At 47.1% G+C, this 22,313-nt stretch overlaps 1 protein-coding gene across 4 annotated transcripts in view; it reads right to left on the reverse strand.

Moving 5' to 3' along the window:
- TPK1 (thiamin pyrophosphokinase 1) overlaps nucleotides 1–22,313 on the reverse strand; it is a 402,680-nt gene that overhangs the window by 162,110 nt on the left and 218,257 nt on the right. For all 4 annotated transcript variants that reach the window (XM_055121622.1, XM_055121633.1, XM_055121628.1 and 1 more), the window contains one exon: nucleotides 6,378–6,524. In XM_055121622.1, coding sequence (XP_054977597.1) covers nucleotides 6,378–6,524 — 147 coding nt within the window. The remainder of the gene's footprint in view (nucleotides 1–6,377; nucleotides 6,525–22,313) is intronic.

Below are 22,313 nucleotides of genomic sequence, written 5' to 3' on the forward strand. Positions count from 1 at the left end.
CCTGCGTGGACAGGCCACTAGTTCTCCTACCAGCTCAGGGAACCAAGATACCAGCTGGCCAGACAGTCCCCACGAAAGGTCTATGCCCTTTGCTGTGACCTTCCACTTCAAATAATCGAGACATAAGAAAAGAAATACTAGAAGACACCACCTTCAACATATTCCTAGTAATTAATAATTAATGGAATAGAGCCACTTTTGAAGTATTTAGCAAGATTGATTGGTAATCGCATTTAAGCTGCCTAGATGATAAAGGTACCATTTACCTGTAAATTTTACTGGTGTGTAGGGAAATTCAGAGTTATATTTATTTAATTAAGCAATCACCTAGGTGACATCCTCAAAGTGGAATCAAGCTTGCTTTTCTTTCTTTCTTTCTTTCTTTCTTTCTTTCTTTCTTTCTTTCTTTCTTTCTTTCTTTCTTTCTTTCTTTCTTTCTTTCTTTCTTTCTTTCTTTCTTTCTTTCTTTCTTTCTTTCTTTCTTTGCTTTTTGGGGTCATACCCAGCATTGCATAGGGGTTACTCCTGGCTCATGCACTCAGGAATTACTCCTGGCAGTGCTCGGGGGACCATATGGGATGTTGGGAATCGAAAACGGGTTGGCCGCATGCAAGGCAAATGCCCTATCCACTGTTCTATCACTCCAGCCCCAAGCTTTATTTCTTTTTGAAAATGATGTGCAAATTGTGTAAAATAAAATTTCTAGAATGTTATCTGTGACATACATATTTTAAATAAATGAGTCCTACAAAAGGTGGTATGTATAATTTATATAAGTACATACTGCCCATTAAACCATATATTGTTTATGGATAATTACTAGTCTATGGACTGTGACTGCTGGAGGAGTGTGTAATTTACATCCCGGCCCATTACCCCCATGAAGGAGGAAATGTAGGGCAATGGAAATATTGTCGGGTCAAAACTTTTTCCTGTGCACCAATATCCTTCCTGCTACCTCACTGTATTGCTATCAAGCTCACAGGAGACATTGAAAGGCCCCGAATGATCGCCCTTCTAGAGAATAGATTTGTGGGCTTTCAATTAACAAATTTTAAAAACTTAAATCATTTTTTCATTTGGTACTGACATATAGCAGATTGATTTTCTTGAACCGATTTCTGAAAAAATGCCATCGCTTAAAATACAATCCAAGCAATATGTGAAAATGGCATTAAAATTAATTGACGGAGTTTCTTCTTTACACAAGTGTAATGTGAGATTTGTAAGAGTCTCAGTCCTGTGACCGATGATCAGCAGCGTCCTGGGGAGGCCTGTGCTTTCTCTAGAATACGCATATTATTAAGCACCTACACTTGTTCTAGGACATGTGTGACAGATAAAACAAGGTTCCACTAGAGTACACTTGGCAGAACTAAGCAGCTCCAATATAACCCTTCCCCTGCTGTAGAATGATTCTCCAGACAAATTTAGCAAAATTTTTCATGGATTTCAGTGTTAGTTGCATTTTATAAGTTTATAACTGAAACAGTTAACAACAAGTCTCACAATGGAGACGTTACTGGTGCCTGCTGGAGCAAATCAATGAGCAACGGGATAACAGTGATACAGTGATAACTAAAACTGCTTATACATGCTTCCTTCATATCTTCAACCATCAATCATAGTCATTTTGACCTTTGCATTTGTAGTAACTACGGCCCTCATGCTCTCTCACTCTGGGGAGGTGGAGGAATGGGAGCAATAGAATAGCGGGGAGGTAGGGTGCTTGCCTTGCACGAAGCTGACCCACACTGGGTTCCCAGCACCCTCATGTGGTTCCCAGTTCCATCAGAAGAGATCCCTGAGCACAGAGCCAGGAGCAATCCCTGAGCACCGGTGGGTGTGGCCTCAAACCCCCCCCCCCAAATCAATTAATTAAAATAAAATAAAAGCGAGTAGAAGACAAACACTGAGTGAGAGTCTCTGGGACCAGGTCCCCCGAACCCCACCCACACTGCCAGCCCGTGCCCCGTCACTCCTCCATCTGGCTGCGGCAGGACGTGGAGCAAGCTCCGTGGGCACACACCACGTAAACACTGTTTTCTGAGCAGAGGGGAGTTCTCTGTTTGTTTTTTTGGGGGGAAGAGGGCACCTGGGTGGGGGGACTCCTAGGGAAGCCTGAAAACCAGCAAGCAGCTCAATGTGAGGGGACCTTTTGGTGTCAGGAGTTACCTGGGTGACTCAGGGGATGCTAGGGGTGGGGAGGAGGGATGGGGGGAGGGTTTCCAGGACCACGAGGAGCTGTGCTGGGACCATGTGGAGGGGGATCTAACGGGAATCAGCTGCATGCAAGACACATTTCAGGGCTGGAGCGATAGCACCGCGGGGAGGGCATTTGCCTTAAGCAGATTTTGATGGGAAAGAACGTCACCGAGCTACTTTTCATCTTTTTTTAAAAAAAATATTTTTTTATTACATTTAGTTCGTGGCCCACCCCCAGAGGGGCTCAGGACTTGCTCCGGGCTCTGAACTCAGAGATCACTCCTAACAGTACCGGGGCGGGGGGGAACCGCAGGGGCTATTAGGGGTTCAACCCCCGCCCACTGCATGCAAGGCGAGCACCTGCCTCCCTGTGCCACCGATCCAGCCCCGCCCTTTCATCTCTCAAACCTTTGGTGTCTATGAAACCATACGGGCTTAAGCCTTGGCTTTGAAGGTCTCTAAGTCTGCATGGCGACCAAAGTCAAAGCTGGCCCTGGGGACAGTGCAGGACACCTCAGACTGCAGGAAACGGGAGGTGAGGTGGGGCTGGGCCGCATTTCCACTGGACTGCAAGGAACAAGGCGAGCGAGTCCTGGCTCGCCCCTGCCCTGCTACCGAGAGGAGCAAACACCCCGGGGTGCTCAGCCCGGGTCTCTCAGGGGACTGGCCTGCAGATGAGGCCTGGACAGGCCACTGTCTCGAGCCAGCTGCCTCAGACCGCCAATGCCGATGTCTCGCCGGACCAGGAGGTCACCCTCAAGCCTCCTTGGACTAAACTTTCAACTCAGACCTCAGATCCTTTCCCCAGGGAAAGGTCTCCGCAATGTGAGGTCATGGCCCCGGATCACGAGACCCTGCAGGAACGGAGGTCACACACATCAAAGCGGAAGTGACCATCAACAGACGGCTGTCCAGCCAGGGAGACAGCTCAGCCGTCTGGGCAAAGCCTGGGCCTCTCGCGGGGAAGGCCGGGGTTGATTTCAAGCCCCATGTGGCCTCCGGAGCGTTGCCCAACGGGGCCGGGGCCTGGAGTAAGTACTCCCCCGAACCCCTGGGTGTGGCCCCCAAACCAAGAAAGGCTAGCTGGCTTAGAAGGGATGCAGACACACAACTGTCATATATATTTATGTTTAATATATATTACCTTGTGGGCTGGAGCAATAGCACAGCAGGTCGGGCATTTGCCTTGCATGCAGCCAACCTGGGTTCGATTCCTCCGCCCATGGGAGAGCATGGCATGCTACCCACATGGCAGAGCCTGGCAAGCTACCAGTGGTGTATTCGATATGCCAAAAACAGTAACGACAAGTCTCACAATGGAGACGTTACTGGTGCCCGCTTGAGCAAATCCATGAACAATGGGATGACAATGATGACAGTGACAATGATTACATTGTATATATATTATGTGTATAATATGTATATATATTACGTGCATATACAATAATATACATACATATATTTATATTTGCCTTTTGGGTAACACTGAGAGATGCTCTGGGGTTACTCCTGGCTCTGAACTCAGGAATTACTCCTGGTGGTGCTTGAGGGACCATATGGGATGCCGGGGATTGAACTCGGGTTGGCTGCATGCAAGAAAAATGCCCTATCCACTGTGCTATCGCTGACCCCAATGCCAGAACTATTGCAGATGAAAAATCATGCATGGCCATTATGCTTTCAGAACAAGTCCCAAAAATGGGAGGGAAGGGGCAGCTTTTTACGCACAAAGAACCACAGCAGGAACTGAAAGTGTAGTGGTGGTCTGACTAACACACAGAGCTGATGCAGAAGAGTGAAGAGCACTTACAAGGTGATGCCCCCGGTACCCATGAAGACCCATAAAACAAGAAAGGGAAGTTCCCAGCTGCAATGCTACAATTACAGGATCTCATTTACCTGAAACTTGAGTTGCTTCAGGAGAAACAAGAGACTGAGACAGACACAATGTCTGTAAACATACACTGAAGTTGGAGATCAGCAGTAGCTCAATGGCAGAGCAAATGCTTTGCATGTATATGGCCCTTGCTTTGGCCCCTGGCATCCCTCAAAAAAAAAGTATACATACACATACAAAGATATACACATACATATATGCATATACACATGTTTCAGTATACATGTACGTATAATGGTTGAGAGTTTTCCAAACTGGTGGCAGACAGCAATCTGTAACTGGAGGGACACCAATGAAGCTCAGATGAACCTATTTTACGACATTTAAAATGAACCCATTTTACAACCTTTCTACAATAACTCATGTTCAAGTGAAGGTCTAGAGCACCGAATCCACGGGAAGATCCAATGAGCAGAAGCCACCTGTGAGATTTTTCTCTCATCAGTGGGTCTGATGGCTTCTTTCAACAGTTAGTCTTAGGAATTTGCTCTTAAAAAAAAGTACCGGACTTCATTATTAACCCAAGTATCTCCAGACATGTTCCGGGGGCTACTTCCGAAATCATACCACCATGGATTACCACACAATACATGTCAGGCCTCACAGTGATACAAAGTGTCAAAGTTCAGAAACTGCTGGAAACTGTAGCTAAATACCAAGTAAGAATTAGAAATCTCAGAAGACTATGTATGGACATCATACCGCTAATTTAAACCTTTGTTGACATGTCAAAGCCAACAAGAGCAAGAGGTTACACGGTCTCGGCACAACTCAAGACAACAATTAGGACAGAAACTAGTTTTCTAGTCGTATCTCCTGGCTCCTACCCACGGCACTGCAAAGAATCCGCCTGTCTCCGTGCGACACCTCTGCTCCACCCTGCCTTCCCCAAAGAAGTGTCTGTTTACTCCTTCTAGAATATTCTGCTGGAAGGTAAGCGCAACAGTACACAGGTTCCCGGAAAGGAAGGACTCTTGTCTTTTCTGCTGGCGCCTCTCCTGTTCCTGCAAAGGTGCCTGGCAACAGTAGCAGTCTACGATAGTTTGCTAAACTAACTGAGTATGGAAGCATGAATGCCCTATAAAACCCACCCCCCTCTCTCCGGTGCAGGGACCCACACTCTGGGGTGCTCACAGGTCACTATAAACTCACGGTTTGAAGGTTACTCTTAAGCGCCGTTTGGGAGACCAGGCAGAGGCCGGGATTGAACCCCGGGCCCCGTGCAAAGCACAAGCTCCATCTTTTCAGCCCCGTGGAATCACTGTTCACTCATGCCCGAATTATCTCATTGTTCATCACCCTCCTAGGGGTCCGCGCTTGATGTTTGTTTTCATAAATGTCTCTTTCATGAGACAAGGATGGAAAAGGGACCCTAATCTCAATCCTCAGCGGCCTCGCCATGCAGAGACAGGGGGCAGGTGGTCCTTGATTGTTTGCTGACGAGATAAACCGGCAACCTGCAGCTCGAACGCAATTTTTTGGCTCTCTCTCCACCTCTCAGGGGAAGTATTCTAGGAAAAGCCACAAAGCTAGGACATGCCAAGAGTCAGAAAATGAATCCCCATTGATGAGTGGTGCATCTGCATTTTATCTATACGACATTCAACAAATTAAAAAAAAAATTAGACAGGTCACAAATGGTATAGAGCACAGCCTATATTGCAAAGAGAGGCAGAAGAAAATAAAAAAATAAATAAAACAGACTTCCTTCTTTTAAAGATGTGGCCAAATAATTATTCTGCAAACTGAATTTCCCCAGGTTTTCCTAAACCTTGCACACTGACGAAGAATTCGGATCTAAGGAACACAATGAGATGAGAAATGACATCACCATTAGCAATTTATTCGGAGCCCGTGGAAATTAATGAGCGGGCCCCTTATCAACAGTCAGAGCTAAAGATTTGCTCAGCGCTCAGCAAAATCACATCCAGTTTCCAATTATAACGACACCCTGGAAAACAGATGAGGATTCCATTAGAAATAGTTCCCAAGCTCTGTGTTTCCTCTGTGGAGAGTTTCCTTCGGTGGCATTCGCGTTCGAAATGCAAAACTGCTAAATTGAATTTGTAGTCAATGTAATTAAAAGCTACAAGATTTCTGCGTTTTTAATGTGGGGGCCCATAACATGAAAACTCCGAGGGCGTCTCCGCTACGGTTTCCCTGCTCAGTGAGCTGCAGCAGGGGAGTTAAAGGGGTCTCAAGCCAACAGGGGACCCAGGGGGACACGCTCAAGACGGACACAGGAAGCAGACATCGGAACTCAGTCCTCACTTACCGGCTGCAGCAGGTAGATGAGCGATTCCTCCTGGATCATTATGATCGGCAACGGGGTGATGGCGGTCGCTTGGAACAGGGTGTTGACAGAGGCCATGATCTGGTCAAAACGTCCAGCCAGTCCGCCCAGGGTCACGACCACATCTACCTGAGCAGGGAAGGAAAACCGGGAGTCACATGCTTCCAGAATGGCGTGTCATGTAGTAGCAGAAAGCTCGGAAGCCCAGTGGGTGGGTGACACGCCCCCGTGGCTGACATGCTGCAAAGACACGCTCAACATGGCTGCCAATCCGGGGGGGGGGGGGATTCACTTATGACTTCAATGTCCCGTCAGCCCGGGGAAGTGCAGGCAGGTGGCAAGATCAAGCCTTTCGAGGGCACATGTTCGCTCTCTCTTTTCCACCGGGAAATCGAGTCCATTCTCCCCTGAAAATTCTGTATCCGTGTCCCTTCCCCTTGGAAGTCTTCCCTGAGGTGACAAATTGTTGCTCTACCACCCATGTGTGGACACATCCTTCCTGATCGGCAGTATCCCCCAGACTGTTTTTTTTTGTTTGTTTTTGAGTCACACCCGGAGAGGCACAGGGGTTACTCCTGGCTCTGCACTCAGGAATTACCCCTGGCGGTGCTCAGGGGACCATATGGGATGCTGGGATTAGAACCCGGGTCGGCTGAGTGCAAGCCAAACGCCCTACCCGCTGTGCTATCACTCCAGCCCCTCCCCCAGACTGTTTGAGGCGAGGGTCACCGCAGTGCAATTCAAGTACATGGGGGGTGTGCTGTCTTTCAATGGAACCAGGCAGGGCCCCTAAATTTACCCCTTCTATCCCACTTTCCCTTTCACTTACAAAGATGAGACAGAGGACTGTACAGAGAGGCAGGCACTGGCTTACACGCCACCAAGCGAGGGTTGTTCCCTGGCACACAAATGGTCCCCCGAGCCCTGCCAGGAGTCATCCCTGGGCACAGGCAAGAGTAAGCCCTAAACATGGCCAGATGTGGCCGCCAAACCAAAAATAAATAAAAATTATTTTTTTTTTAAAAAAGGAAAGCTCTAGCATTTAAAAAACTGAAAAAAAAATTTTTAAGAAAACATCTACAGTAGAAACCGATTTTACTGACAGTACTGTGACCTCAACGGTCTGGTGGTCCTACTGCTCAGCCGTGCTGGTGGAGCAGGAAGAGACAAGGAGAGGAAGAGTCGCACAGGCCCAGGGCAACGCCCACCCGCTGGGACCACCATGTCTTTGGAAGAGTCACTGATAAAGGAAATGAACAGGAATCTAGCTTCAGAAAAGGCCGGCCCGGGCTGGCGGGCACTGGGGATGGATAAACCCCCTGGAGACCGGTGTTCCAAGGCACACTCCGATGTAGTTGGAAGAAAGATGCTGGACTCGGAGCTCGGCCGATGTGCTCTGGGCCTTGCACAGGCTTTGGGGAGAGGATGAGAGATGGGGAACATTCTCTAAGATGTCAGCAGCTCAAACCCAGAGGAGCTGGCTAATTTTAATTTTGAGATCAGCTTTTAATTTGATTGGATTGGTTCCAATGCTACTAGAAATAAGGTAGGAAGTGCTTTAAAAAAGGCATTTTGGTTTTCAGTTTTGCAATAATACTTTTTTTTTTTTTAAAAAAAAAGCTTTGTTAAGTCTAGCTCTTGAAGACGATATGCTTCTAGAACCGCTATACCCCAGCCAAGTCCTGGCAGAGCTGGTTTAGCATCCAGGGGATGTTGCCTACGCCACTCTGGTAGGCCAGAAACTAGGTTTCTCCAATGCACTTTTATAGTCTTGGTACTCTGCAGCCTAAGAGAGAAACAATGAACTGCGATACTGTAGTGAAACATGAATCAGAATGAGTTTTCATATATATATATATGTATAAAGGCCATACGGTAAATATATGAAGGAAATATGAAAGGACCAGTAAATTTTGGAACAACGTTCTTATTCCGGAACCTATCAGAGAATGGGAGAATGGCAATATGTCACCTTGGATGAACCACTGAAGAGTATTCTAGGGCAGGCGTGCTCCACACCTATGAAATTTAATGCTATTTCTGAGGGTTTTTATTTAAAAATATTTATATAGATTTGATAACAGTATAATATCAGTAATAATTTTATTGATAACAATTCTCTTTAATTTTTTTTTATTAGTGAATCACCGTGAGGTACAGTTACAAGCTTATGAACTTTCATGTTTGCATTTCAGTCATACAGTGATCGTTTACCCATCCCTCCACCAGTGCCCATTCTCCTCCACCAATGATCCCAGTATCCCTCCCACCCCCAACCCCACCCTCCATCCCCAACCCCCCACCACCCCACCCTGCCTCTGTGGCAGGGCATTCCCTTTAATTCTCTCTCCTTTTGAGTGTTGTAGTTTGCAGTAGAGGTATTGAGTGGCCTTCATGTTCCGTCTATAGTCTACTTTCAGCTCGAATCTTCCAACCCGAATGGGTCCTCCCAGCATCCTCTACTAGGTGGTCCCTTCTCTATCTCAGCTGCCTTTTACTCCAGCATGTGAGGCCAGTTTCCAAGCTGTGGGGCAGGCCTATTTCTGAGTTTTTTTTTTCCGGCTGGCAGCCTCTGGTGCCCATGTGCCAAATAAGCCAGGGAATGGGATGGAGATGGAAACACCCGCTGGAAAGGGGTGGCACACGGGCTCAGATTTCGGGAGAGCGGCTGCAGTTGGCACAGCAACTCGGGCGCAGCTAGAGCTTAGGAGGCTGGGCACTCCGGGCCAACGGGAAAATGGGCAGAGACGACACAGGGCTGCAGAAAATTCTCATCTAATGGGAAATTGCTTGAGCTTCAAGAAAGTCATGAAAGGTAGTTGTGTATACGACACAGCGGAAGTGCTATGTGACAAAGAACATCCCCCTCTGTGTAACCCTACATCCACCGCAGACGCGAGCGAGACCTGCTTGTAGTGTAAGGCACTCTGCAGTTCCTACGGACCCGGATTACGGTCCCCCACGTTTCATCCTTATACTCTCATCCTGGAGGGATGCCATGGCCTTGAAGGCTGAAACTGAACCCCTTGCCCCTGTGCGGGGCCCTCGGGATGAAGAATCGGTGTCTGAAAATCAGTCAGGGCAGTTTTCAGGGCCAAGCAGCAGGTGACAGCTCAGCACGGCTCATTTGCCCTCCAGGGGGCATTAAACGAGACGGAGTCAAAGCCGTAGAGGATGGGACCAGACCCATAGCACAGCTGATATGGTGGGTGCTTGCCTTGTGTGTGGCGGGCCTGGGTTTGATGCCTGGCATGCGGTATGGTTTGAGTGATCTGCTAGGAGTAATTCCTGAGTGCACCGGGAGGAGTACTCTCTGAGCACTGCAGGGTGTCACCAGAAAACAAAACAAAAAACAACCCTTCCTGCAAAAACTAAAACATTAGAGAATTAATGTAAGGGGCAGGTGGTCAGGGCGAGGGCAGTGGGAGGGGGGTGCAGAGATCATCTTAACTATAAGAAGGGCAGGAGAGAGAGAGAGAGAGAGAGGAGAGAGAGAGAGAGAGAGAGAGAGAGAGAGAGAGAGAGAGAGAGAGAGAGAGAGAGAGAGAGAGAGAGAGAGAGGCAGGAGCCAGAACCCTGCATATGCTTGCAGGTTCAACAAAATTAGATTTCTGTCTTTAGGACAAGAATGCCACTGGCACAAAGCACGAGACCTCAAACAGCCCATCAGGGACGGGAGAGAGTGGCAGGGCTGAGCTGCTGGCCTGGCACATGGCTGATGGCGGTTCAGTACTGGCCTTGCAGGGTCGCTGTGCATCAGTGACAACCCAGGAGGCACCAGGCACTGCTGGGTGTGGTCCTAGAGGCCCCTGAGCACTGAGCACCATGGTGGGGGGGGGGGCAGGCAGGTAACCCCCAACACAGCAGAACCCTAGGCTGGGTGGGGGAATCTCCCAGCCAAAGGCCCGAGGCACCACATCCTCTGCCCTGGCCACTGAAATGCCAGGCCCGTGCCCAGGTCACAGGGAGGGCCCCAGACTGGCTGAGAGCAGTTTGAGCCACGCACCAAATTCTAATGAATCCAACAGACCATTAGCCAAGGGATAAGGGACCTGGGTCACAGGCCCACGCAGGTCTCTTTGCGAACCTCCAGTGCAATGTTCATTTTTCTGGTTTTGGTGGGGGGGTGGGTCACACCCGGTGTTGCTCAGGGGTTACTCCTGGCTCCGCACTCAGGAATTACTCCTGGCAGTGCTCTGGGGGCCGTATGGGATGCTGGGAATCGAACCCAGGTCAGCTTTGTGCAAGGCAAACGCCCTCCCTGCTGTGCTATTGCTCCAGCCCCCGCACTGTACGTATTTCTAGTTATCCTCTTGTCCTTACTTGTCAACTCAACACAGGACCTGAGTACGGGCCACAGGCAACCAGGCCGGCCACGGGGACAAGGTGGTCTCAGCCACGGTTCCCCTTACTCTAGTGACAGTCAAATACACCAGTGAAACCTTGTCATGCCTGCTCACCCCCACCCGAGCCTGCAAGGGGAGGCTGGCCCAGCCCTCATCCCCTCCTCTCTTCCAGCTCCCCCTCCAGTGACCAGTTGAGGCCTTGGCCCCACCCCCCCTCGCTGCAGGGCCTGTCTCCCTCAGCACCTGCCAGTGGAGCAAAAGGTGTCTCCCTCAGGTCCCAGTCAGCACTGGACGGACCATCACTCCCCTCAATTGAAGTCGCAGGATGGTTCCTGGCCACACCCCCATGCACACTCTATCACAACAGTGGACACACACTCGTCTCTCCTGAGGAAATGTAAGGATCCCAGAAGCCAGCTGCAGTGCTCAGAGCACCCCAGAAGGGCCAACTGAGCTCCCTTAAGCAGAACATAGCTCAGGAAGAACTGAGTAAATAAGCAGAGAGGCGTGTGAATAACTCATTACACACTGGGGTCAATCATTTGATGCTCACACAAGAGGATTTCCTTTTGGGCATTGGTGGACAGAGTTAATAGTTTGGGTTTTGTTTTTTTGGTTTTTTTTTCTTGGTTTTTGGGTCACACCCAGCAATGCTCAGGGATTACTTCTGGCTCTGCACTCAGGAATCACTCCTGGCAGTGCTCAGGGGACCACATGGGATGCTGGGAATCGAACCTGGGTTGACTGCATGCAAGACAAACGCCCTACCTGTTGTCCTATCGCTCTGGCCTGTGAGAGCCAGTGGTTTTTGAAAGAAGTCATAGATCTTCTGCAATGACTGATGCTCGGAAAACTGAACCAACAGACGCAGTGTGGGGTAAGAAACTAGATCCTTATTCAAAGTCATCAAACAGATTAACTTTGGATATAAAATACTATAGGAAGACCGAGATGATCCAGCTCAGGAACCCAACTTCAGGGATGGACTTTGAGGCTCAACTCCAATGACAAGGGAATCAAATGCAAGAATGGAAAAAATGGGACAAGACCAAATTTAAAAGACTTTTTCATAGGGAAAAAAAAAAGCAAACGAAAATGTGCCACCAAAAACTGCAATCAAGCTATTGGGACAGGGCATTAGCACATCATACATCTTGACAAGATCCAAAATATATAAAGTGGGTACATAACAGCAATAGAAAGTAAGAAATCCAAAGATATATGGCAAAAACCAGACATTTCTCTGTAGACGTGAAGAGGGCGCACAGATACATTTTTAAAACTGCTCAACATGACTCATCACTGATTATTAGGAACAGGAAAATCAAAACAAAAATGAATTATCACCTTATATCAGTGAGAATGAACTATATCAAAAAGATCTGAAACAACTGCTGCGAGGATAAGGAGGAAAAAAGGGTTTGTGCACTGAGTGGGAATGTAAATTGGCAGTTACTAAACACAAAGATACGGACATACCTCAACACACATACACAGACACACTCACATGACTATATAGTCTCCAAAACCCCACCAAGAGTGAGCACAGTGCCAGGAGTAATCCCTGAGCACTGTCAGGTGTGGCTCAAGAAACAAAATAATAGGAGCAATCAACAGCCAAGACAGCAGCCTAATTCCAACGTCTAGGCCCGAGAGACAGTACAGTAGGAAGGGCACTTGCCTTGCACCAGGTAACGCAGGTTTGATCCCCATATCCCATACATGCTCTGGTCTGTCAGAAGTGATTCCCTAAGCAAAGAGTCAGGAGTAAGCACTGAGTGTGGCCAATAAATAAATAAATAAAATGAAGATTAATTCTGACATCCATTCAGAAATAGCACTGTAGCACTGTTGTCCTGTTGTTCATCAATGTGCTCAAGGGGGCACCAGTAACGTCTCCATTGTGAGATGTGTTGTTACTGTCTTGGGCATATCGAATACGCCACAGGTAGCTTGCCAGGCTCGGCCATGCGGGCGGGATACTCTTGATAGCTTGCTGGGCTCTCTGAGAGGGATGGAGGAATCGAACCTGGGTTGGCCACGTGCAAGGCAAACGCCCTACCCGCTGTGCTATCGCTCCAGTCCAGAAACAGCCGGGATGGAAAATAAAACACAATGGTGCTAGCAATGCTGCAGAGAACTGCCATCCGCAGGCAGAAGTGAGATTCTTGTTCCCCTCAGAAGTGAAGATGTTGCAACTGAGGGGATCTGAGCAAGGATGGGCCCGAACCTCAGAGCGCGACGCCAGGAAGTGTACACAAAGTAAGCGGCTAGACTTACTATGAACCCCCAAAACCTGCACCCGAAAAAACTTCTTATTCTGTTAGCTGCTCCCCATTCTGACAAAAGTGGAAGGCGGTTCCTGAAGATAATGAATGTGTTTCTTTTGCTGGAGATGGAATTAAAATCCTAAAAAGTATTGTTGGGGCCGGAGAGATAGAACAGCAGGTCAGGGCACCTGCCTTGCACGGGGCCCACTCGGGTTTGATCCCTGGCACCCAGTATGGCTCCCCAAGCCTTGCCAGGAGTGATCCCTAAGCCCAGAGCTAACAGGGGTGCCCCCCAATAAACAAAGCAACAACAACAATAACAAATTATTATTACAAACTTGCTGGTCCTGTAGCTTAACTATTCTGAGTAATCTATCTGTACACATAAGGAGTCAGCACATGGCTATTTACTTGATGAAATACAAGACAAACATTTCTAACTAATTTTATATATCTTATTCCCTCAGATCGGGGGAGTCCTTTACAAGAATTTTCTTTTGTAGATGGGGGGAAGTAGGTCGGAATAAGGGATGTCTCTGGCTTGTCATATGTGAACATGCCTAGTGAAAAAGAACCCCTAAAACCTGCACCCTAAAACACTGCAGGTATGACTATGGTATGAGCAATGGCATTAATAATGTGGTCATGTGAGCACATTCCAGTCCCATGACCACCTTGTGTCACAAACAGTTTGGAGAAGGACTGGATTCATTCTTAGTTTTGAAGCTTCCTTGTATTTTGAAAGTCTCTATGAGTCTGTCTGGTTACCACTAGCAGAGGTTAAATACTCGCGCCTGTTGTTTAGAGAAGAAACAAAAAGCACTGCTTTACATCGTTTGCTTTAATGGAATCATGCCAAGACTGGTTGAGGGATATGAAGCAACGAAAGGTGAAGCAATTTCATTTTTCTATTACGGCAGCAAAAACCTTTGCAGTAAACAAATGACATGTTTTTCTCCATTTGTCCTCAAAAAGACTTAAGACACAGAACAAGGAAGCTCCCAGCAGGGAGGGCGATTGTCAGCATATTTTAATTACATTTGCTTTCCATAAATTGAATTCTGGAGAAACGTAAGTGGACAATTTCTTTGTGGGACGCTCTGATAGATAGGGTGACCATCCAATTTAACAGACAAACCGAGCCAATTCTGAAAGGAGAGGGAGACATTATGAATAACCGCCGAGATCAGAGGCACGGACCAGACTCCCCATGTAAATCCAGACGTGTTTGCCCCCGTGTTTGTGAGTGACAACCACCATCAACCGAGCCAATGGCACAAAATGAAACACTAGGCCTCCCCTGCTCCCCGCCCCCCCCCAATAAATGAGACATTATTCTCCACAAGCCTCCCTGGACTTCCAAACACATACTGAACAGACTAATAAAATCCATCCCATTGCTTGACGCTTCAATTTAAAGATGGGAGAATCAATGCAGGTAATAGAGGAACGTCATCGAGAGAATAAAAAAATAAAGAAATGAATTTACGATTAATAGAAAACATGCCTCAATCAATATAGTAAGATAATTCCATTGGCTGACGTGAACTGCAATGAGACATCATCCCGGGTTTGACGGATGCAGGGAATGACAAACCAATCAGCCAAGACAACACGTGGCTTAGTTCTTGGCTGCTGGGAGTAAAAATACTCCAAGGATCCCATTTTAATTGCCACTGAGTTTAATGTAAGCCTGTTGGGCTAAGGGGGAAATATCCCCCCCAAGGACAGGATAATAAGGTTTCTCTTCACACCTGAGCCATCTAAGAAAATTTAGTTTTTTCTCAAGTAACTCTTACTCCATCCATTCTTGAACCCTTAATAGAGGTGCCACCATTCTCCTTTGGCACATCCACTGGTTTCCCACCTGGCCTGTAGCCAAATCTGCTTCCATTTGATGGTGGGGGGAGAGGTTCTACATCTCAAATCTTTGCGTTCTCTTTAAAACAGGGGCTACAGTTCAGCTCCTGCCTTCCCATCAGTAGAATATCCATGAAGGAAGCAAGAATCTACTTTACCTCCATGGGCTGGAGAAAGAATGTGGCGGGGAAGGCTCTTGCCCTCCCAACAGCCGGCCAGTGTCCACCGCCAGCATCCCACACGGCCCCCAAGCACCTGCAGGGATGTGATCCCCGAGTGCAGAGCCTCAACATTTGTTTTTAAACATGTTATTGGAAAGTGAAGGAAAAAATAGGAAGAAAAGCATAAGGGACCAGAGAGAGAGAGAGAGAGAGAGAGAGAGAGTACTGAGTGGGCAGGCACTTGTCTTGTCCGTGGCTGACCCAGGTTCTATCCCAAGGTGACTACAGGGTCCCCTGAGCACCACTAGGAGTGCTTAAGTACAAAGGCAGACAGAAGTCCTAAGCACCACTAAGTGTGCCTGCAACACAAAAAAATAAAAAAAGAAAGAGGAAGGAACTGATTCATAACTGAAAAACGAGTCAACGGATATAAGTTTCTTTGCATCTGAGCAGATGACGGAGGGGCAGCCGTGAGGATCTCTGCGGAGACTCCTGGTGACCGGAAACTTCCAAAGGATTTCCCAGAGGGCTCAGCTGAAGAGCATCGGGCCTGGGAGGCTGGCAGAGACTCCGCGATGCGCTGGCTGGCACTCGGCAGAGGACCAATGGGGAGAGGCTGACCCTTGCAGTCCGACCACGTGTGCTAATGCTCTGCTGCTCTGTCAGAGGGAGGGATAAGGACCCTGCGCTACCCTGTGGTGGCTTCAGGAAGGCCTGTCCTCTGTCTTCCTGCAGTTCCACAAACGACAGACCAGGGAAATCTCTTCCACGGGCAATAGGGCAATCATGCCAAAGGCCACACACGCTCAGACCTAGGAGCTGCATTTGCCGGTTTACAATCTCTGTTACTTAGCAGAAAGGCTGACATAGATAGAACAGATGTCTGTTACCTGAATGATTACAGTTTTCATGCCTTCATCTGGCAAAAAATAAAGATTAATTACTACAGGGATAGAGAGATACGATGCGGCTGATATCAGTTCAATGTCCAGCAATGTCCAGTTCAATGTCTGCCGTGGCTTATGATGCCCTTCTGAGCACCATTAGGAGTGACCCCTGGGCACAGAGCCAGGAGTACGTTTTCTCAGCATCACTGGGCATGACCCCAAGCCAATAAAAAAAGATCAACTATCATCAAAGACAAAATTCACACCCATTTTCTATTTACGGTCCCTTTTTTCTCTCATATTCTACATGGTGCAAACAATGAAATTTTTTTTCCTTAAAGAATGTTGTCATTTCATCTGCACTTATATGTTCATCACGGCACTGTTTACAACAGCCAGAATCTGGAAAAAACCCGAGTGTCCGAGAACAGATGACTGGTTAAAGAAACTTTGGTACATCTACATAATGGAATACTATGCAGGTGTTAGAAAAGATGAAGTCATGAACTTTGCATATAAGTGGATCAACATGGAAATTATCATGCTAAGTGAAATGAGCCAGAAAGAAAGGGACAGACATAGAAAGATTGCGCTTATCTGTGGAATATAAAATAACAGAGTAGGAAACTTACACCCAAGAATGGTAGTATATAATACCAGGAGCTTGGCTCCATAGCTTGGAGGCTGGCCTCACATGCTGGGGGAAAGTCATCCCAGATAGAGAAGGGAACACCAAGTAAAATGTGACTGAAGATCCCACTCGGGGAGGGAGATGCGTGCTGAAAGTAGACTAGAGACTGAAAAGGATGACCACTCAATGCCCCTATTGCAAACCACAACACCCAAAAGGAGAGCGAGAGAATAAATTGGAATGCCCTGCCGCAGAGGCGGGGTAGGGTGGGGGGATGGTATTGGGGCGTGGGAGGGATACTGGGTTCATTGGTGGTGGAGAGTGGGCACGGGTGGAGGGATGGGCTCACGAACACTGTATGAGGGTAACACAAGCACAAAAATGTGTAAATCTGTACCTGTACCCTCACTGTGACTCACTAAAAAAAAATAAATTGAAAAACAAAGAGTGTTGTCATTGGTTCTTTATTACTCTCAGCTGAATTTCCACCTTCAAGTCTCCATAAAGGTTTCAGAAAGAAAAGACACCGCCCTCCATATAGTACAGGTAGCCATGTGTTTCAGTCTGGTCTCTGCAGAACACAATAAGGAGACGTCTCAAAATACTAAAAATGGATCCATCATGTTACCCAGCAATTCCTCTTTGACCCAAAGAACATGAAACCGCAACCTCAAAAGAGGTCCATGTCCACTTATGTTCACTGCACAGCTATTCACAGCCACCAGGACGCAGATGCAATCCAAGAGCCCCTCAAGAGATGTGTGAAGGAGGAAGTGGTGGTCTGCACACGTGGGGAACTGCTGCTCGGCTCTGAGAAGATGAAGTTTCATCTTCATGCAACAGCCTGGATGGGACTGGAGGGGCCACGCAGGTCAGGAGGAGAAGCAGAAACATCAGATCATCTCACCAATTTTTGTGGTACATCAAAGCAAAGTACAGGATCACACAGAACCAAGCGAAGCAAACCCGTGGCCTCAGACCACAGGCCTGGGGCGGGAGGAGCCTTCCCACGCACTAGGTGAGCAGTGGACTATAGCAGAGGGGGAAGGGAGGCTCGGGGGCGGGCAGCAGAGTGGTAACATGTGCCTTTGACACGAGATCACGCTCCTAGAACACAGGCAGGGATGCAAACTAATGCCATCTCAATAAAAGAAATCCATTTAGAAAAGACTTTCTAGCCCTCAATTCAGCTTGCCTGTAACAGTTAATAAGGCCATTTTCCCCTAAAAGATCTTAAGACTTTCTATTCAAAATTGCTCTATATACATCCTTACCTATACATCAAAATCCATAAAGAAAACGGGGATGGGGCTGGAGCGATAGCACAGCAGGGAGGGTGTTTGCCTTGCATGCAGCCGACCCGGGTTCGATTCCCAGCATCCCATAGGGTCCCCTGAACACTGCCAGGAGTAATTCCTGAGTGCAGAGCCAGGAGTAACCCCTGTGCATTGCCGGGTGTGACCCCAAAAAAGAAAAATAAAAAAAAAGAAAATGGGGAGGGGAATTTGGACCACACTGGCCAATGCTCATGGGTTACTCCCAACAGTGCTTGAGGGATGATGTCGTGACAGCGACAGAACCAGGGTTGGCTGCAAGCAAGATTAGCACCTTGACCCCCGCACTGACTATCTCTCTCTAGCCCTAACATTTCAAATCTTCTTCTGAGATGAGACTATCCACCGCTTTAGCCTGAACAACCTTGATGATCTTGATGATTGCTGGGACTTTTTTTTCCCCTCAGAACTCTGGAGATACACAAAGTTTTGCTTTGTCTTCTCTCAGGCTTATTTTACAAACGCTGAAAAGGCTTTGATTCCAGGTACCCTGGTCACGACAGAACACAGGACAATGACTGGGTTCACTCCCAGAATACTGAAATGCATTTTTTGATTGATTGATTTATTACTGCTTGCAGGAATAAGGCAGTTCTTCTGCTGTTGTGAGTACTAATACTTGCTGGCTTAACTAAACCTCAAGCTTTAAACATATCAATGAGAGGCTGAGAAAGGCAGTTTTTATTCCCTCATATAAATAAAAATGTTGAGATAAGACATAAAAATGCAAAAGTATTATTTTCATTTCCTATTGTAAATATACAATGATGGCGAGAACAATTTTGTGAGTATTTCCCATCTCTCTAAGCTCAATGTGGTTGCCAAGGAGAGTTGAACGGAATAAGCAAAGCATTCACTTATGAGTTGTTTTTTTCTAAACACGGGCTTATTCTATTATCTCTGCAGAAAATTAAATTCTTCAAAGAGTCAGGAATACATGAATAAGTAAAATTACATAAAATCATGGTGTGTATAAATAAATAACAAGGATATTATAAAGTCTACTGGTGGTGATTACCATCTTCAAACCTCTTGTGCTATCGGGATATGGGGAAATAGGGCTCAAAGTCATTATTCTTTTTAAATTATGGGGGTCGTGGGAAATTAAAAGATGTATAATTTGTGGATCAGAGCACCCGGAATACCTAAGATAGCGTCTTCAACACAGCTGGTTTTCAGTCTAAAACTGAAAAACTCAGTATGATTTATGTCATCTTCAGGAACAATTAGCTGTTCGGAAGGAGAGTCTGAAAGGTCATTATAATTTGTTCAATGTCCATAGAAGTGAAATGACTGGTTGAGGAATTAAAAATTTCAAATCTACTTGTCGGTTCGTTCTTTAGACACACCCACCAGCAGTGCTTGGGGGTTACTCCAGAAGCTGTGCTCGGGGGTCATGCCCAGTTGGTGCTTGGATTCCACTTAGTATCGGAGATCAAACCAAGGCTTCCCAGAGGCAAAGTTTGTGTTCACCCCACTGAGTTATGTGTCAGGTCCCCAAATCTATCCCTCTTCCCCCTCTTTGACCTTCTTACTCAAAAGGAACTGGAGGAGTCAGACAAAGAGCTAAAGGGGCTGGAGCACATGGCTGGTCTGCACCGGGTCCCGGATTCAATCTGTGGCACTGCACAGCCTCCTGGGGACACGGCTGGGTGGAACTTGGTGGCACCTTCCTCTCCCGATAGAAAAACAAAACAAAAGAGAAACATAAACACATCAAGGCACCAGGTACTCTATCTCTAACACAAAGCCCACGAGATGGATGATTGAAGAAAAACTTCACTCCCCCCTGCCGGCTGCACTGGGTTCTGAAGTATGAAGGAAGGTAACCCTAAGCTACTTCTTTGGGGACTGCCGCCAACTGTGCTAACCTATCTGCTAACAGGCACTGCAGACCAGCTTAGTTCCCAGATTAGTATTTCTGCCCTTGGGATCATATTTGATAGCAGTCATCCTATAGTGCCTTATCTTGATTCCTTTCCATCAATCACTATTCCTTTTTTCGCTTTGACTTCAAAGGAGTCTTAGTTGCACAGATTCTTGGCCCAAATGATAAACGAAACTCGAGGGTTCCACGTCTGAATGGATTAAAATCAGAGATCTGCTGGAATTTGTGTGCGGTGTTTTCCCAAAGTGTAGTGGTATAAAGCTCTTCATTTTTTTATTGACCACTTTTTAAATTGGTAGTTATCAGATTTGCTGCACTAAAATTCTAGCGTTTTGTGATCTAGTATGATATAAATAATTGATGTTAATTATCCTCTTTCCAGGGACTTGTCTGGGAAAATAAAGAAATTTTGATTGCAAATCCTACACTTGGTCATTAACACTCCAGCCTCAATGTATGCACAGGGCCATTTTATAACGCCAATGGTGGGTGCTGGTCACAGTCACTCTTACCTCAGACCAATTTCTTGCAATGTAAGTTAGTTTCAGTTAATACATGTACAAAAAAAAAGAATGAATCACCTCATATTTGCCTTTGAGTTATAATCAGTATTATTTACTTTTCCACAAAATATATCGATAACTGTATCTATCAAGGTAAACTTTAGAGCATTGGGAAAAATAATTGTTCAATAATTTTATGTCACTGACTTCCTCTACATGGAAGTAGTAAAAAAAAAACTATTTCATGTCTAAAATCTCTAGAAGAAACGGCAGAGGAAATGGAATTAAAAGGTAGTCAGTGTCATTTGAATGTTTTTTTAATTCTTTTATTGATTCACCATGTGGAAAGTTACAAATCTTTCATGTGTAAGTCTCAGTTATACAATGCTCAAACACCCATCCCTTCACCAGTGCACATATTCCAACACCAAGAATCACGATCATGTGTCATTTGAATTTTGACACTCGTGTTCCCTAATGGGTCGTAAAATATCTTGGTGCACCTGTGGGTAAGGGGACACTCGGCGTCCGTGTATATGCTGTGAGGGGAAGGTTGGCTTAAAGCAGACAGAGGCCCAGCGAGGAGGCCTGGCCTCACCTGATTTCTGCTGAGAACGTGGCTCTCAGTGACTGCCTCCTGCCAGGGAACACGTCTTTCACGGGCACGGAGCAAAACCTGCATCCGGGAGGAAGGACGGAACTGGCAGAAGACGCAGTGCCCGCCAGGAGAACAGCAGCGACACTGGGGTCGTCCATCTTTTCCTGCTACGGAAATGTAATTTCATGCCATGCAGCTCAGCACTCAACACAGAAAAAAAAAGTAGAATCAGGTAAATGTTTTTCTCTTCCTGAATTCTTTTCATGGTGAGGAGGCAGGACGCCCGCGCTGGGCAATGCTTGGCTGTCCAGGGCCAGTCTTGATGGCGCTCGGTGGCCGGGAGGCCACACCTCACAGGTGCTTACCTAGCACAGGACCCAGCACCTCACACACGCCAGACAAGTGCTCCCCCAGCCTCTCTGGATTTCCTTTCTTTTGTTTTTGGTTTCCGGGCCACGCCAGGAGGTGCTCAGGGCTTCCTCAGGAACCTGCACTCAGGGCGCACTCCTGGAGGAGCTCAGGCCGCCATAAAGGGTATCGGGAATTGAACCCAGAGTGGCTGCATGCCAGGCAAATGCTCTAATGTACGAGCGCCCTGTGCCCTCTCCTGGTTTCTGCATTCCCAATTGTATCTATCTGATATCTGCATGCAGCGTGTGCACTTGGTTCAATCCTCAGTACTGCATATGGTCCTCCAGGGAGTTCCAGAAGCGACCCCAAAGTTCACTGTCACTATCACTATCATCCCGTTGATCATCGATTTGCTCAAGTGGGCGCCAGTAATGTCTCCATTCGTCCTAGCGCTGAGATTTTAGCAGCCTCTCTCTTTGTTCTTCCCAGCAGTGTCACATTGGAGGCTCTTTCAGGGTCAGGGCAATGAGACCCATCATTGTTACTGTATTTGGCATACTGAATACGCCACAGGGAGTTTGCCAGGCTCCGCCATGTGGGCAGGATGCTCTTGGTACCTTGCCAGGTTCTCTGAGAGGGAGAACTAGGCTATGAGGTCGCTTCTGGGAGCGTTGTTTCATAGTCTCTGGATCTTGGTCGTTGATGGGATTACACGGCATAGTTTGTGGGTGTGACTGCCAAGTTACTGGAAAATGGGGGGTCTGGGTGGAGGAGGCCCAGTCCCCATCCGAGCAAGCTTGGAGAACTCAGCCCGGGTCCCACACACCTGGGTTCCTCTGCCAGTCCCTTCATGCGTGAGTCTTACCCGAATGTTTCAAAGTTCAGTATCAGAAAATAAGCAAGGTGCGCACCTACAAGGTGTGGCACTCACACACACACACATAATTAGCATTATGGACAATCATAATTTGACTGTGGGCAATCCCACCTGGTATAGGTGAGCTGCCCTGCCAACGGCTGTGCAGGGAGGAAAAGGGATTTTAGAATCCCCAAGTAGCTTCACACTGTTCTATGATCCGTGTGTTTCTC

This window comes from Sorex araneus, chromosome 1 (genome assembly GCF_027595985.1).
Source record: "Sorex araneus isolate mSorAra2 chromosome 1, mSorAra2.pri, whole genome shotgun sequence".
Taxonomy (NCBI): domain Eukaryota; kingdom Metazoa; phylum Chordata; class Mammalia; order Eulipotyphla; family Soricidae; genus Sorex; species Sorex araneus.